Source organism: Lagenorhynchus albirostris, chromosome 10, assembly GCF_949774975.1.
Source record: "Lagenorhynchus albirostris chromosome 10, mLagAlb1.1, whole genome shotgun sequence".
NCBI classification, from domain to species: Eukaryota; Metazoa; Chordata; class Mammalia; order Artiodactyla; family Delphinidae; genus Lagenorhynchus; species Lagenorhynchus albirostris.
Window position 1 is genome coordinate 71,470,068 of NC_083104.1, and position 14,319 is coordinate 71,484,386.

The 14,319-nt window shown below is 41.0% G+C and overlaps 2 protein-coding genes across 11 annotated transcripts in view; one reads left to right on the plus strand and one right to left on the minus strand.

Moving 5' to 3' along the window:
- Nucleotides 1-14,319, minus strand: part of TRERF1 (transcriptional regulating factor 1) — a 572,147-nt gene that overhangs the window by 281,131 nt on the left and 276,697 nt on the right. The window lies entirely within an intron of this gene.
- Nucleotides 13,826-14,319, plus strand: part of UBR2 (ubiquitin protein ligase E3 component n-recognin 2) — a 115,760-nt gene continuing 115,266 nt past the window's right edge. For all 9 annotated transcript variants that reach the window (XR_009542950.1, XR_009542951.1, XM_060162901.1 and 6 more), the window contains exon 1: nucleotides 13,826-14,198. Coding sequence is in view for 7 of the 9 variants with exons in the window: in XM_060162901.1 (XP_060018884.1) it covers nucleotides 14,121-14,198 (78 nt within the window). In the remaining 2 variants the exon portion in view is untranslated. The remainder of the gene's footprint in view (nucleotides 14,199-14,319) is intronic.

A 14,319-nucleotide genomic window follows, 5' to 3' on the forward strand; every position in this document is an offset into this window, starting at 1 on the left:
AAGGACAGAGCCCAATTCGGAGCCAAAAAGAGGACTCAGAGGAACCTGACGAGAGATTGGTCAGGGAGAGAGTCTTTGTCACACTGCTCAGTACCCAATGGACAGAAATAATTGGGGAGGGGATAGAATGTGCTAGTTGGACAACTCTGCCTCAGAACATGCATGTGACAATCATTCCCACATCTAGAAGAAAGATGGCCTTGACAAGCTGACTTTAAGAAGCAGAAAACCACACTTGGAGGAGATCATTTATATCAGTGACAACAGATACAGAAAATATGAAATATTCTTCAAAATCTTTGCCTATATAATGTATTCATTTGTTTACTTTTTTCATTGCCTGAGGACTTTTTAGAGACCAGCTGCTTTATAACTTTCCTATTAAAGATTAGAGGAAATCTACTCTTAACCCCCAAAGAGAAAAAAAAAGTTGCAATTTACTGTCATCACAGTCAATTATCTCAGTATGAAAGAGGGAGGTGGATAACCTTGTCCCCAAGAAAAGCAGAGCAGGTATCCACAGACTTAACCGTAGATGGACCTACCTTGGTGTGACTCTCCTGAGATGGGAAGATCTCAGCTCAGTGTTTTGAAACAATTCAAGAACAAAAGTTCTCAACCTTTTACCCATGGCCTTTAAGAAGGGTCAATTAATTATTTTAGGATCTGTCAAGGAAAAGGGAGACTGGATTTTGACATACTATACTTGAGCTTGGTTAAATATTAAAAATAATAATAAATTAATTTCCCTAGAAGTAGGTCCATGGGGGAGCAAAATGGCATTGAGCCTTGGAGACCTTGGAACTCAGGAGAGACGTGAGTTCAAATGCCAGCTCTGCTACTAATCAAACTATGTATCCTAAAATGATTAGATATTTCTGCGTATAAAACCACCTCAAAATTCAGTGGCTTAAAACCACAATCATTTAGTTCACAATTCTGCAGGTCAGTTAATTTAGGCCAGTTCTACTGGTCTCCCGGGAGTCCCTCAGGTGCCTGCAGGTACCCACAGGTCAGCTAGGTGGCTCTGCTTCCAGGAGTTGGCTGGCTGTTAACCTGTGTACTGCTGCTTTCCATCCTGTGCTCTTATTCTCCAGCAGGTCAGTCCAAATATGTTCTCACAGAGAAAGCAGAGGTCCAAGAGAGAGGGTGGAAGTGTGCAAGACCACATCTAGGGACCTAGGCTTGGAATTGGTATACTGTCACTTTCACCACATTCTGTTCTCTAACGCAAGTCACAAAGCCAGCCCAGGTTCAAAGGTTGGGAAAATATGCCACTCAAAGACTGACAGAGTCACACAGCCAAGGGAGTAAGTACAGAAAGGCCATTAATTAGGGCCGTAAAACTGAATCAATACCACAGTGACTTTGGGCAAGTTATCTTATCTTCATGAGCCTCAGTTTCATCACATCTTAACTGAAAATAATAACAGGTATCTGAAAGGTTGTTTTTTTAATTTTATGTTATTTTTGGCTGCATTGGGTCTTCGTTGCAGTGAGCAGGGGCTATTCTTCATTGCAGTGCATGGGCTTCTCATTTCGGTGGTTTCTCTTGTTGCCGAGCACAGGCTCTAGGAGCCTGGGTTTCAGTAGTTGCAGCACAGGGGCTCAGTAGTTGCGGTGCATGGGCCCAGTAGTTGCGGCACACGGGCTCTAGGGCATGTGGGCTTCAGTAGTTGTGGTGCATGGGCTTGTTTGTGGCTCGCGGGCTCTAGAGCGCAGGCTCAGTAGTTGTGGTACACGGGCTTAGTTGCTCAGTGGCATTGGGGACCTTCCCAGACCAGGGATCGAACCCATGTCCCCTGAATTGGCAGGCGGATCCTTAACCACTGCGCCACCAGGGAAGTCCCTGAAACGGTTTTAGTAAAGAATAGGAATAGAGCTTCCCTGGTGGCGCAGTGGTTGAGAATCCGCCTGCCAGTGCAGGGGACACAGGTTCGAGCCCTGGTCTGGGAAAATCCCACATGCCACGGAGCAACTAATCCTGTGCACCACAACTGCTGAGCCTGCGCTCTAGAGCCCACGAGCCACAACTACTGAGGCCTGCGTACCTAGAGCCTGTGCTCTGCAACAAGATAAGCCACCGTAATGAGAAGCCTGCACACCGCAACAAAGAGTAGCCCCTGCTCACTGCAACTACAGAAAAGCCCGTGCGCAGCAACTAAGACCCAACGCAGCCAAAAATAAATAAATAAATAAATTTATTTTAAAAAAAAAGAATAGAAATAATATAACAGTTACTATTACTAGTGAGCATAGCATTTATCAGTTTATCCGAAAACTTTTTGCCGTAAAGCCATAGCTTTCTTATTGTTCTTGATTTATTCCAAGTCTGTTTCAGCTTCAGGGCCTTTGCACTTGCTCTTTTCTTTGTTTTCAATGCTCTTGTCCCAGATTTTCACATGACTACCTCTTTCTTTTCACTCAGGGCTCAGCACAATTTTCCCTTCCTCAGATATGCCTCCCTGACCAACCTATCTAATAAAATAAATTAAAAATAAATAAAAATTTTTTAAAGTTCTATTTATTGATTGATTTTTGGCTGCATTGGGTCTTTGTTGCTGTGCGTGGGCTTTCTCTAGTTAAGGTGAGTGGGGGCTACTCCTCGTTGCGGCGTGAGGGCTTCTCATTGCAGTGGCTTCTCTTGTTGTGGAGCATGGGCTCTAGGCACCCGGGCTTCAGTAGCTGCAGCACGCGGGCCCAGTAGCTGTGGCTTGCAGGCTCCAGAGTGCAGGCTCAGTAGTTGTAGCGCACCGGCTTAGTTGCTCTGCAGCATGTGGGATCGTCCCAGACCATGGATCAAAACCGTGTCCCCTGCATTGTCAGGCAGATCCTTAAACACTAAGCCACCAGGGAAGTCCCTAACTTGTTGTATACAGACTTTCAAACAATATTCTTCTTCTTAGCATCATCCTCACCCACTTTCGGAGTAACATGGTGCTTCATTTTTCTAAGTTTTTCAGAGTTCTGGATATGAATTAGCTTGAATCTGTGTTGCTCTACTGCTGTCTTAGGTTTCAGCATTCACTGATTGCTAAGTCAGTTACTTCTCATCCATGGGCTTTCTATCTTCCAAAAGTTTGGTGCTGTCATCTCCATACCTAGTCTACCTTTCTTTTTTTTCACCTTTTACTGTCATGAGGTATTCAGTGTGCCATGTCTAACTGAAAGCTCGAGATTAGGGTTTAATGCCCACATGGGAACAGAAGATAAGACTTTGAACCCAAGAAACATGAATTGAAACTGAGATCCCCATATAAAGCCAGAGTTTTCAAAGGAATGGAATATCAGTGAAAGGATAGACTAGGAAAAAACTCATTGACTGGCAGAGGAAAATGACAAAGAAGCTTTTAAACTGGACTCTGAGTAGGAAAAATAACTCTCCCTTAGGAATTTATAAACAGGAACAATACCACACGATTGAATTAATACTATTAGGGAATCACCAAGCCAAGAAACTGACGTAAAAATTGGTCCTGGGTATATGATACTCCTAGTGTGCCTGGTCCTGAGTATAGGATATTCCTAGAATACCTGGCCTTGTAGAAGCAAAGGGAAAACTTTTTTGAAGATACATGCTCTTAACACAGGCCTCTTAAGATTCCCACAGCTAATGTTAAGTGAAAAGGATCTCAAATTTGATAATCACAAAGCACAAAGGAACAATCAATTAAATGAGGATCCACACAGACACAGAAAGTAAGATTCAATTCGCAAGGTCTTTATAAATACAACAATCTACTGAACACTACTGAATAAGCATTTTCTTAAGTATTAAAGATATAAAAGAAAGATTCAGAGCCATAAATAAATAATAAGATATTATGAAAGAACAGGAATCTTTGAAAATGAATTAAATATAATTTCTAGAAATGAGAAATGAAGTCACTGAAAATAAAAATTCAGTAGATAGTTAATATCAGATTAGACACAGTTGAAGAGAGAATTTGTATGCTAGAAGATAAAACTAGAATGCAAAACAGTTAAAAGTATGGGAAAATGAAAAAGAGATTGAAAGTCATGGAAAATATAAAAGGAAGTCAAACAGAATTCCACAAAGAGGGCTTCCCTGGTGGCTCAGTGGTTAAGAATCTGCCTGCCAATGCAAGGGACACAGGTTCAAGCCCTGGCCTGGGAAGACACCACATGTCACAGAGCAACTAAGCCCGTGCACCACAACTACTGAGCCTGAGCTCTAGAGCCCGCGAGCCACAACTACTGAGCCCACATGCCACAACTACTGAAGCCCGTGTGCCTAGAGCCTGTGCTCCACAACAAGAGAAGCCACTGCAATGAGAAGCCCATGCACTGCAACGAAGAGTAGCCCTCGCTCACCACAAGTAGAGAAACCTGCGCACAGCAATGAAGGCCCAACAGAGCAAAAAATAAAAAATAAAATAAAATAAATAAATTTAAAAAAAGAAAAGAATTCCACAAAGAGGAAATAGAGAGAATGCAAGGAAGGTACTATTTTAAGAAATAATGGCTTTGGAGAGTTACTTGACCATATACCTTAGTCCACAAAGTTAATGTCATCAAATACCAAAGATCTATATCATATAGACCGTGTTCTCTGCCCACAGTACAATACAATGAGAAATCAATAACAAAAGATAACAATGCCAGAGGCGGCCACGATTGCAAAGAAGGAAAACCCCTAAGCTCACCTCCTCCCACGGGCACACCAAAATTACAAACTCCAGAACTATGATAAAATTAAGCAAATATTGATGCAAAAGTTTGGAAGACTAACAAAAGAGATCTTCTTCAACTAAAGATATAAAGAAGGAACAAGACAGGTAGGAGGGGTGGAGACGTGATATAGTCAACACCCATACCCCTGGGTGGGTGACCTACAAACAGGAAGATAACTACCCTTGCAGAGGTTCTCCTCAAGGAGCAAGAGGTTGAAGCCCCACATCGCTCCCCAGCTCAGGGGTCCTGCATCAGCAAGACGAGCTCCTAGAATGTTTGGCTTTGAAGGCTAGCAGCACTTACTTTTGGGAGAACCAGAGGTCTGTGGGAAATAGAGACTCCAATCCTAAAGGGTGTGCACAAAATCTCACATGCTCTGGGACCCCGGGAAAAAGCAATAATTTGAAAGAAGCCTGGGTCAGACCCACCTGCTGATCTTGGAGCGTCTCCTGGAGAGGCAGGAGGCAACTGGAGCTCACCCTGGAGACACAGACACTGGTGGTAGCCATTTTGGGGAGCTCATTCTACGAGGACACTGTTGCTGGCAAGGGCCATTTTGAAATCCTCCCTCTAGCTTATTAGAGCTGGGACCTGGCCCCTCCCACCAGCCTGCTGGGACCAGTACTGGGACACCTCAGGGTGAGAAACTAGCTGGGGGATGGGGAACACAGCCCCACCAACTAGCAGGCTGATACTAGACCCAGAACCCTCTTCCCTGCAACCAACCAGCCTGGAACCCAGCTCCACCCATCAGTGTGCCAGCACTAGCCCTGGGACCCATGGGGCTCCACAGTCAGCTGCCTCATGACCCAGCCCCACCCACCAGCAGCTGGCAGCCTCCACACAATGCAGGGCCTCGCAAACAACCAGACAGGGGGACAGCCACACCTATCAGACCACCCACAGTCATCAGCCTGCCACAACAGGAGGACCGATGCAGCCCACATAGAGGGTACTCCTAAGGCATATACCTCTAGTGACCAAAGGGGAGTGCACTGCTGGGATACGTAGAATGCCTCCTAAAAAAGGCCACCTGTCCAAGGGCAGGAAACACAAGCACTTACCAAATATACTGAAATCAAAACAGCAAATTAGGCAAAAATGAGACAACAGAGGAATATGTCTCAAACAAAGTACAAGATAAAACCCCAGAAGAAGAACTAAGTAAAGTGGAAATAGGCAATCTACTCAATAAAGAATTCAATGTAATCATAAAGATGTTCAAAGAACTCAGGAGAAAACTGGATGAAGAGAATGAGAAGTTGGAAGTTTTTCACAAAGAATTAGAAAATATAAAGAAGAACCAGAGATGAAGAATATCGTAACTGAAATGAAAAATACACTAGAAGGAATCAACAGTAGATTAGATGATACAGAGGAACAGATTAGTGAGCTGGATGGCAGAGTAGTGGAAATCACTGAAGATGAACAACAACAATAAAAAGAATAAAAAGAAATGAGGACAGTTTAAGAGACCTCTGGGACAACATCAAGCATACTAACATTTGCATTATAGTGGTCCCAGAATGAAAAGAAAGAGAGAAAGGGGCAGAGAACATATCTGAAGACATAATAGCTGAAAACTTCCCTAACCTGGGAATGGAAACAGATATCCAGGTTCAGGATTCACAGACAGTCTCAAAGGCTATTATCAGCTGATGTTTCAGCAGAAACTCTGCAGGGCAAAAGGGAGTGACATGATATACTTTAAATGATTAAAGAGGAAAACCTAAAACCAATAACATTCTACCCAATAAGACTTTCATTCAGATTTGATGGAGAGATCAAAAGTTTTACAGACAAGCAAAAGCTACGAGTTCACCACCACCAAACTGTTTTTCTGAGAAATGTTAAACGGACTTCTTAAAGTGAAAAAGAAAAGGCTACAACCAGAAATATGAACATTAAAAAAGGAAAAATCTCATTAGTAAAGGCAAATATACAGTAAAGATATTAAATCAACTATGTATAAAGCTAGTAGGAACGTTAAAAGACAAAAGTAGTAAAATCAGCCATATCCATACTAAATAGTTAAGGGATACACAAAACAAAAAGATGTAGAATATGATGTCACAAACAGTAAACGTGGGTGGGGGACAGTAAAAATGCAGGGTTCTTAAAATGCATTTGAACTTTAGAGATCAACAACTTAAAATAATCACATATATATAGATTTCTGTATATAAAACTCATGGTAACTGCCAACCAAACATAACACTAAAGATAGTCATCAAATCACAAGAGAAGAGAGCAAAAGAAGAGGAAAGGAACAACAACAAAAAAGAACTACAAAACAACCCCAAAACAAGTACATACCTATAAGTAATTAAATGTAAATGGACTATGTTCCAACCAAAAGACACAAAGTGGCTGAATGGATACGAAAACAAGACCCATCTATACGCTGCTGACAAGACACTACTTCAGATCTAAAGATGCACAGATTGAAAGTGTGAAAATAGAAAAAGTTATTCCATGCAAATGGAAATCAAAAGAAAGCTGGGGTAGCAATGCTTATATCAGACAAAATAGACTTTAAAACAAAGATTGTTACAAGAGACCAAGAAGGACATTATTCCCTGGTGGTGCAGTGGTTGAGAGTCCGCCTACCGATGCAGGGGACACGGGTTCGTGCCCCAGTCAGGAGGATCCCACATGCCGCAGAGCGGCTGGGCCTGTGACCCATGGCCACTGAGCCTGTGCATCCGGAGCCTGTGCTCCACAATGGGAAAGGCCACAACAGTGAGAGGCCCGCATACCGCAAAAAAAAAAAAAAAAAGGACATTATTATACATACATAATGATCAAGGGATCAATCCAAGAAAAAGATATAACAATTATAAATATATATGCACCCAACATAGGAGCACATAAAGCAAATATTAATAGACATAAAGGAAATTGATAATAACACAATAATACTAGGGGACTTTAACACCGCACTTACATCAATGGACAGATCATCCAGAAAGAAAATCCATAAGGAAACACTGACCTTAAATGACACATTAAACCAAACAGACTTCACTGATATATATATAGAGCACTCCATCTGAAAGCAGCAGAATACACATTCTTTTCAAGAGCACATGGAATATTCTCCAGGATAGATCACGTGGTAGTCCACAAAACAAGCCTCTGTAGATTTAAGAAAACTGAAATCATATCAAGCATCTTTTCTCACCACAACGTTATGAGACTAGAAATCAACTGCCAGAAAAAAACTGCAAAAAACACAAACACATGGAGGCTAAAAATTATGTTACTAAACAACTAATGGATCACTGAAGAAATCAAAGAGGAAATTTAAAAATACTTAGAGACAAATAAAAATGAAAACATAACAATCAAAAACCTATGTGACACAGCACAAGCAGTTTTAAGAAGGAAGTGTATAGCGATACAAGCTTACCTCAGGAAACAAGACAAATCTCAAATAAGCAACCTAACCTTACACCTAAAGGAACAATAGAAAGAAGAACAAACAAAACCCAAAGTTAGCAGAAGGAAGGAAATCATAAAGATCAGAGCAGAAATAAATGAAATAGAGACTAAAAAAGCCCAATAGAAAAGATCAATGAAACTAAATGCTGGTTCTTTGAAAAGGTAACCAAAATTGATAAATCTTTAGCCAGACTCATCAAAAGAAAAAGCAAGAGGGACCAAATCAATAAAATCTGAAATGAAAAAGGAGAAATTAAATGACCACCACAAAGAGATATGGGAACATATGTATATGTATAACTGATTCACTTTGTTATAAAGCAGAAACTAACACACCATTGTAAAGCAATTATACTCCAATAAGGATGTAAAATATATTAAAAAAAATGAACACCACAGAAATATAAAGTATCATGAGAGACTACCATGAAAAACTATATGCCAATAAGATGGACAACCTAGAAGAAATGGACAAATTCCTAGAAATGTACAATCTCCCAAGACTGAACCAGGAAGAAATAGAAAATATGAACAGTAATGAAATTGAATGTAATAAAAAAAAAACTCCCAACAAAAAGAATTTGAAAAAGACTAGATACACATATATGTGTAAATGAATCACTCTGTTGTACACCTGAAACTAAAACAACATTGTTAATCAAATATACTCCAATATAAAATAAAAATTTAAAAAAAAAATCTCCCAACAAACAAAGGTCCAGGACTAGACGGCTTTACAAGTGAATTATGCCAAACATTCAGAGAAGAGTTAGCACCTATCTTTCTCAAACCATTCCACAAAACTGCAGAGGAAGGAGGGCTTCCAAACTCATTCTATGAAGCCAGCATCACCCTGATACCAAAACCAGACAAAGATAACACAACAAAAAGAAAATTACATGGGCTTCCCTGGTGGCATAGTGGTTAGGAACCCACCTGCCAATGCAGGGGACATGAGTTCAATCCTTGGTCCAGGAAGATCCCATATATCACGGAGCAACTAAGGCCATGCGCCACAGCTACTAAGCCTGCGCTCTGAAGCCCACGCACATAGAGCCCATGCTCCACAACAAGGGAAGTCACTGCAATGAGAAGCCCACGCACTGCAGCGAGGAGTAGCCCCTACTCGCTGCAACTAGAGCAGCAATGAAGACCCAATGCAGCCAAAAATAAATAAATTTTAAAAAATACTCAACAAAATTTTAGCAAACCAAATTCAACAATACATTAAAAGGACCATGATCAAGTGGGATTTATCCCAGGGATGCAAGGGTGGTTCAATACCTGCAAATCAGTGTGATACATCACATTAACAAATTGAAGAGTAAAAACCATATGATCATGTCAATAGATGCAGAGGAACCTTTGTCAAAATTCAACATCCATTTATGATTAAAATTATCCAGAAAATGGGTATATAGGGAACATACCTCAACGTAACAAAGGCCATATATGATAAGCCCATAACTAACATCATACTCAATGGTGAAAAGCTGAAGGAATTTCCTCTAAGATCAGGAACAAGACAAGGATGTCAACTATCGCCACTTTTATCCAACATAGTATTGGAAGTCCTAGCCACAGCAATCAGACAAGAAAAAGAAACAAAAGGAATCCAAACTGGAAAGGAAGAAGTAAAACTGTCACTGTTTGCAGATGACATGATACTATATGTAGAAAATCCCAAAGATACCACAAAAAACTACCAGAACTTATCAATGAATTCAGTAAAGTTGCAGGATACAAAATTAATATACAGAAATCTGTTGCATATCTATACACTAGCAGTGAACTATCAGAAAGAGAAATTAAGAAAACAATCCCAGTTATAATCCTGTCAAAAAGAATAAAATATCTAGGAATAAATCTAACTAAGGAGGTAAAAGACCTGTACTTGGGAAACTATAAGACACTGACGAGAGAAATTGAAGATGACACAGACGGAAAGATACACTGTGTTCATGGATTGAAAGAATTAATTTTGTTAAAATGACCATACTACCCAAGGCAATCAACAGATTCAATACAATCCCTATCAAAATACCAATGACATTGTTCACAGAACTAGAATACATAATTCTAAAATTTGTATGTAAACACAGAAGACTCCACATAGACAAAACAATCTTGAGAAAGAAGAACAAAGCTGGAGTTATCATGCTCCCTGATTTCAAACTAAACTATCAAACCACTGTGGTACTGGCACAAAAACAGACACACAGATCAATGGAACAGAAAAGATAGCCCAGAAATGAACCCACATTATATGGGCAATTAATCTATGACAAGGAAGGCAAGAATATACAATAGGGAAAAGACAACCTCTTCAGTAAATGGTGTTGGGAAAACTGGACAGCTACATGCAAAAGAACCAAACTGGACTACCCTCTCACATCATGCACAAAAATAAACTAGAATGGATTAAAGACTTAAATGTAAGACCTGAAACCATAAAACTTCTAGAAGAAAGCATAGGCAGTAAGTTCTTTGACATTGATCTTAGTAATATTTTTTTGGATATGTCTCCTCAGGCAAGAGAAACAAAAGCAAAAATAAACAAATCGGACTACCTCAAACTAAAAATCTTTTGCTCAGCAGAGGAAACTATCAACGAAGTGAAAAGGCCACTTACTGAATGGGAGAAGACATTTGCAAACAGTATATCTGATAAGGGGTTAAAATCTAAAATATAATATACAAAGAATTTATGCAGCTCAACATCTGAAAAACAAACAACTTGATTAAAAAATGGGCAGAGAATCTCAACAGACATTTTTCCAAAGAAAACAAATAGATGGCCAACAGGGACATGAAAAGATGTTCAGCATCACTAACCATCAGGGAAATGCAAATCAAAATCACAATGAGTGGGGCTTCCCTGGTGGTGCAGTGGTTGAGAATCCACCTGCCAGTGCGGGGACATGGGTTTGAGCCCTGGTCCGGGAAGATTCCACATGTCGTGGAGCAACTAAGCTCGTGCACCACAACTACTGAGCCTCTAGAACCCGTGAGCCACAACTACTGAAGCCCACACGCCACAACTACTGAAGCCTGTGCACCTAGAGCCCATGCTCTGCAACAAGAGAAGCCACCACCATGAGAAGCCTGCTCACCATGACGAAGAGGAGCCCTTGCTTGCCGCAACTAGAGGAAGCCCGTGTGCAGCAAAGAAGACCCAGTGCAGCCAAAAATAAAATTAAAAACAAAAACACAATGAGATAACACCTCTCACCTGTCAGAATGTCTATTATCAAAAAGACAATAAATAACAGGAGGTGGAGAAAAGGAAACTCTCATGCACTGTTGGTGGGAAGGTAAATTGGTGCAGTCACTATAGAAAACAGTATGGAGATTCCTCAAAAAATTAAAAATAGAACTACCATATGATCCAGAAATTCCACTCCTCTGTATTTATCTGAAGAAAATGAAAACACTAATTAGAAAATATATATGCCCTCCTATGTTCATTGCAGCATTATTTACAATAGCCAAGATATGGAAGCAACCTAAGCACCTATCGATAACGGATCAAGAAGATGTGGTACACATATACAATGGAATATTACTCAGCCACAAAAAAGAATGGAATCTTGCCATTTGTGACAACATGGGTGGTCCTAGAGGGTTTTATGCTATGAAAAATGTCAGACAGAATAAAATAAATATTGCATGATTTCACTTATATGTGCATCTAAAAAGCAAAACAAATGAACAAATATAACAAAACAGAAACAATGCTATAGGTACAGAGAAAAAACAGGTGGTTGCCATAGGGGAGCGGGTGGGAGGAGGAAAGAAAAAAGTGAGGGATATTAAGAGGTATAACCTTCCAGTTGCAAAATAAATGAGTCATGTATATGAAAAAGAAAAGAAAAGAAAAGATCACAATGCCATACACATATGAAAATTTAAGAACATACTAAAGAATGATAATGAAAACACTATATACCCAAATTTGTGTAATGTAATTAAAGCATTATATAATGGAAATGTACTGCGTTAATAAATCTGTGATTCTTGAAGTTGGTCCCCAGGCCCACAGAATGACCAGGAACTTGACAGAAATGCAATTTCCAGTCTCCACTCAAAATCTATTGAATCAGAAATTCTGAGAGTGGGGTCCAGAAACCTGTATTTTATCAAGACCTCGAGGTAATTCTGATACATGCTCAAGTTTGAAAACCACTGCCTTAGATGTACATACTGAAAAAAAAGAGAATGGTTAATAGCAAACATCCAACTCAAGAATTTCGAAAAAAGGACACTAAAATCAATCCAAAAAGAATAAAAAATAATAAAAATTTCTTTACAATGTATTTTAATGGCTTTAATTCTATATTAGGACTCTTAAAGAGGCATTATCTTTGCTTCTGGGTTGTAACAACCCCAGTTTTCCTCCAGGTTGACTCTGACTAGGGAGTGCATCAGTGCAAGGAAGTTGGGCAAAGAAGAAAGTAACATATAGTAGAACATTTCAAGATCTCTCATTCTAGATATCTATGCAGATAGATGCATACTTTTTTTTCTGGATAGAATCATAAGAAAGTATTAAAAAGGCTTTTCTTTGGGGAGAGGGACTTGGGGTAAGAGGCATAGTTTTAATTTTTTTCCTTTAAAAATATTGAATATTTCCATTGAGCTTGAAGTTCTAATCTTATACATATATTAGTTTTTTTTTTTTAAGTGATGACAAGGCTTATTTGGACTGTGGGATGATGGGTAATTTTTATTTCCTTAAAAAAAAAAACTTGGTTAATATTATAATTTTGTTAACAATAACAACAAAAACATGTCCCAAACCTGGATTGGTTCAGAATTTTTTTTGCCTAATGTAATTCACAATTTCTTTGTGGGAATAAATCAGCATGCCTAATAAAATGTTAAGCAATTTTCTGATAACTCTAAAGGAATTGGAGACTTGTTCTAAGAAATCCACTCACCCAACTATCAGTCAAGAGCCTAATTACCTCTACCCAAACGTAATTTTCTTTTGTATCTAATCTAACAATGATTATTTATTTCTATAAAATGTCCCTATCAAGAGTGAACCTTTGAATTGGCTTGGTAGACTCCTTCTCCTCTGCAGCAAGATTTGTTATAAATTTTAATAAACGGTCATATCTAAATCACTTGGAAACGTTTCCTTTAACACCATTTTAACGTGTTTTAAAACCTTTAAAAACCTGAGAAATGTACACCTCAGTTACCAGTCTAAAGAATGAGGGGTTGATGGATGACAGGGCCTTAGAACAATAGGGATAGAACGTAATTCGTTCATTCGACAAGTATTTGAGTTCGTACATATGCCAGGCTTTGAAAAGTACTCGAGTTCTGCCACGTGCCAGGCACTGTTCTAAGCTCTGGGGATACAAAAATGAACAAAGGGTGTTAAGGGAATAAAACTCAGTACCACACATGATCTCGCGCTTCTCGCCTCTTCCCTGGTGGGCGTCTCTCGCCGCTATGATTCTATGATTCTTGCTGGGCACGAAAGCCCCGCCCGCCCGCTTATCTGCCGTTTGCCCAAGGCTCTTAGGAGGAGATGGACTACAACTCCCACAATGCCATCCTGGGGCCTCCTTGTAAGGGCTCCACCTTTTCCCTGGCCGTGCGGAGGACGACTACAGTTCCCAGAGTGCTCTGCTTCGCCTTTTGGGTGTTGTTGCCCCTTTCCCGGAGCGGGACGCGGTAGAAGCGGGCAAGAGTGCCAGGCCCGGGTTCTCTGTGTCCTTCCACGGGGCAGGGACGAGGCAGTGACTTGACTCTGGGCGCAGAGCCCGCGAGGGAGCGCAGGACGCGCCGTCCCTTCTGCCCGGCTCACCTCACGCTACTCTCCGTCTTTTCCACCCGCGGCCGCCTGGGCGGCTCGGGACCGACCGCCCGGGGCAGCGGTGGCGGTCTCGGCCGCCGGGGCTGTGGCGAGGCCGCGGCCCTCGGGGCGGCGGTAGCGGCGCCAGCGCTGGGGAGGCGAAGGAGGGAAGATGGCGTCGGAGCTGGAGCCCGAGGTGCAGGGCCTAGACCGGAGTTTGCTGGAATGTTCGGCTGAGGAGACCGCGGGGGTGAGTGCCGGGACCCAGGCGGGGACGTCCGGCCGTCGCAGGCCGCGCCCCGGGGGAGGAACAGATTACTGGAAATCCCGGAGCGGCCGGGCCCTGACTTGGGGTGACGACCGCGCTGGCC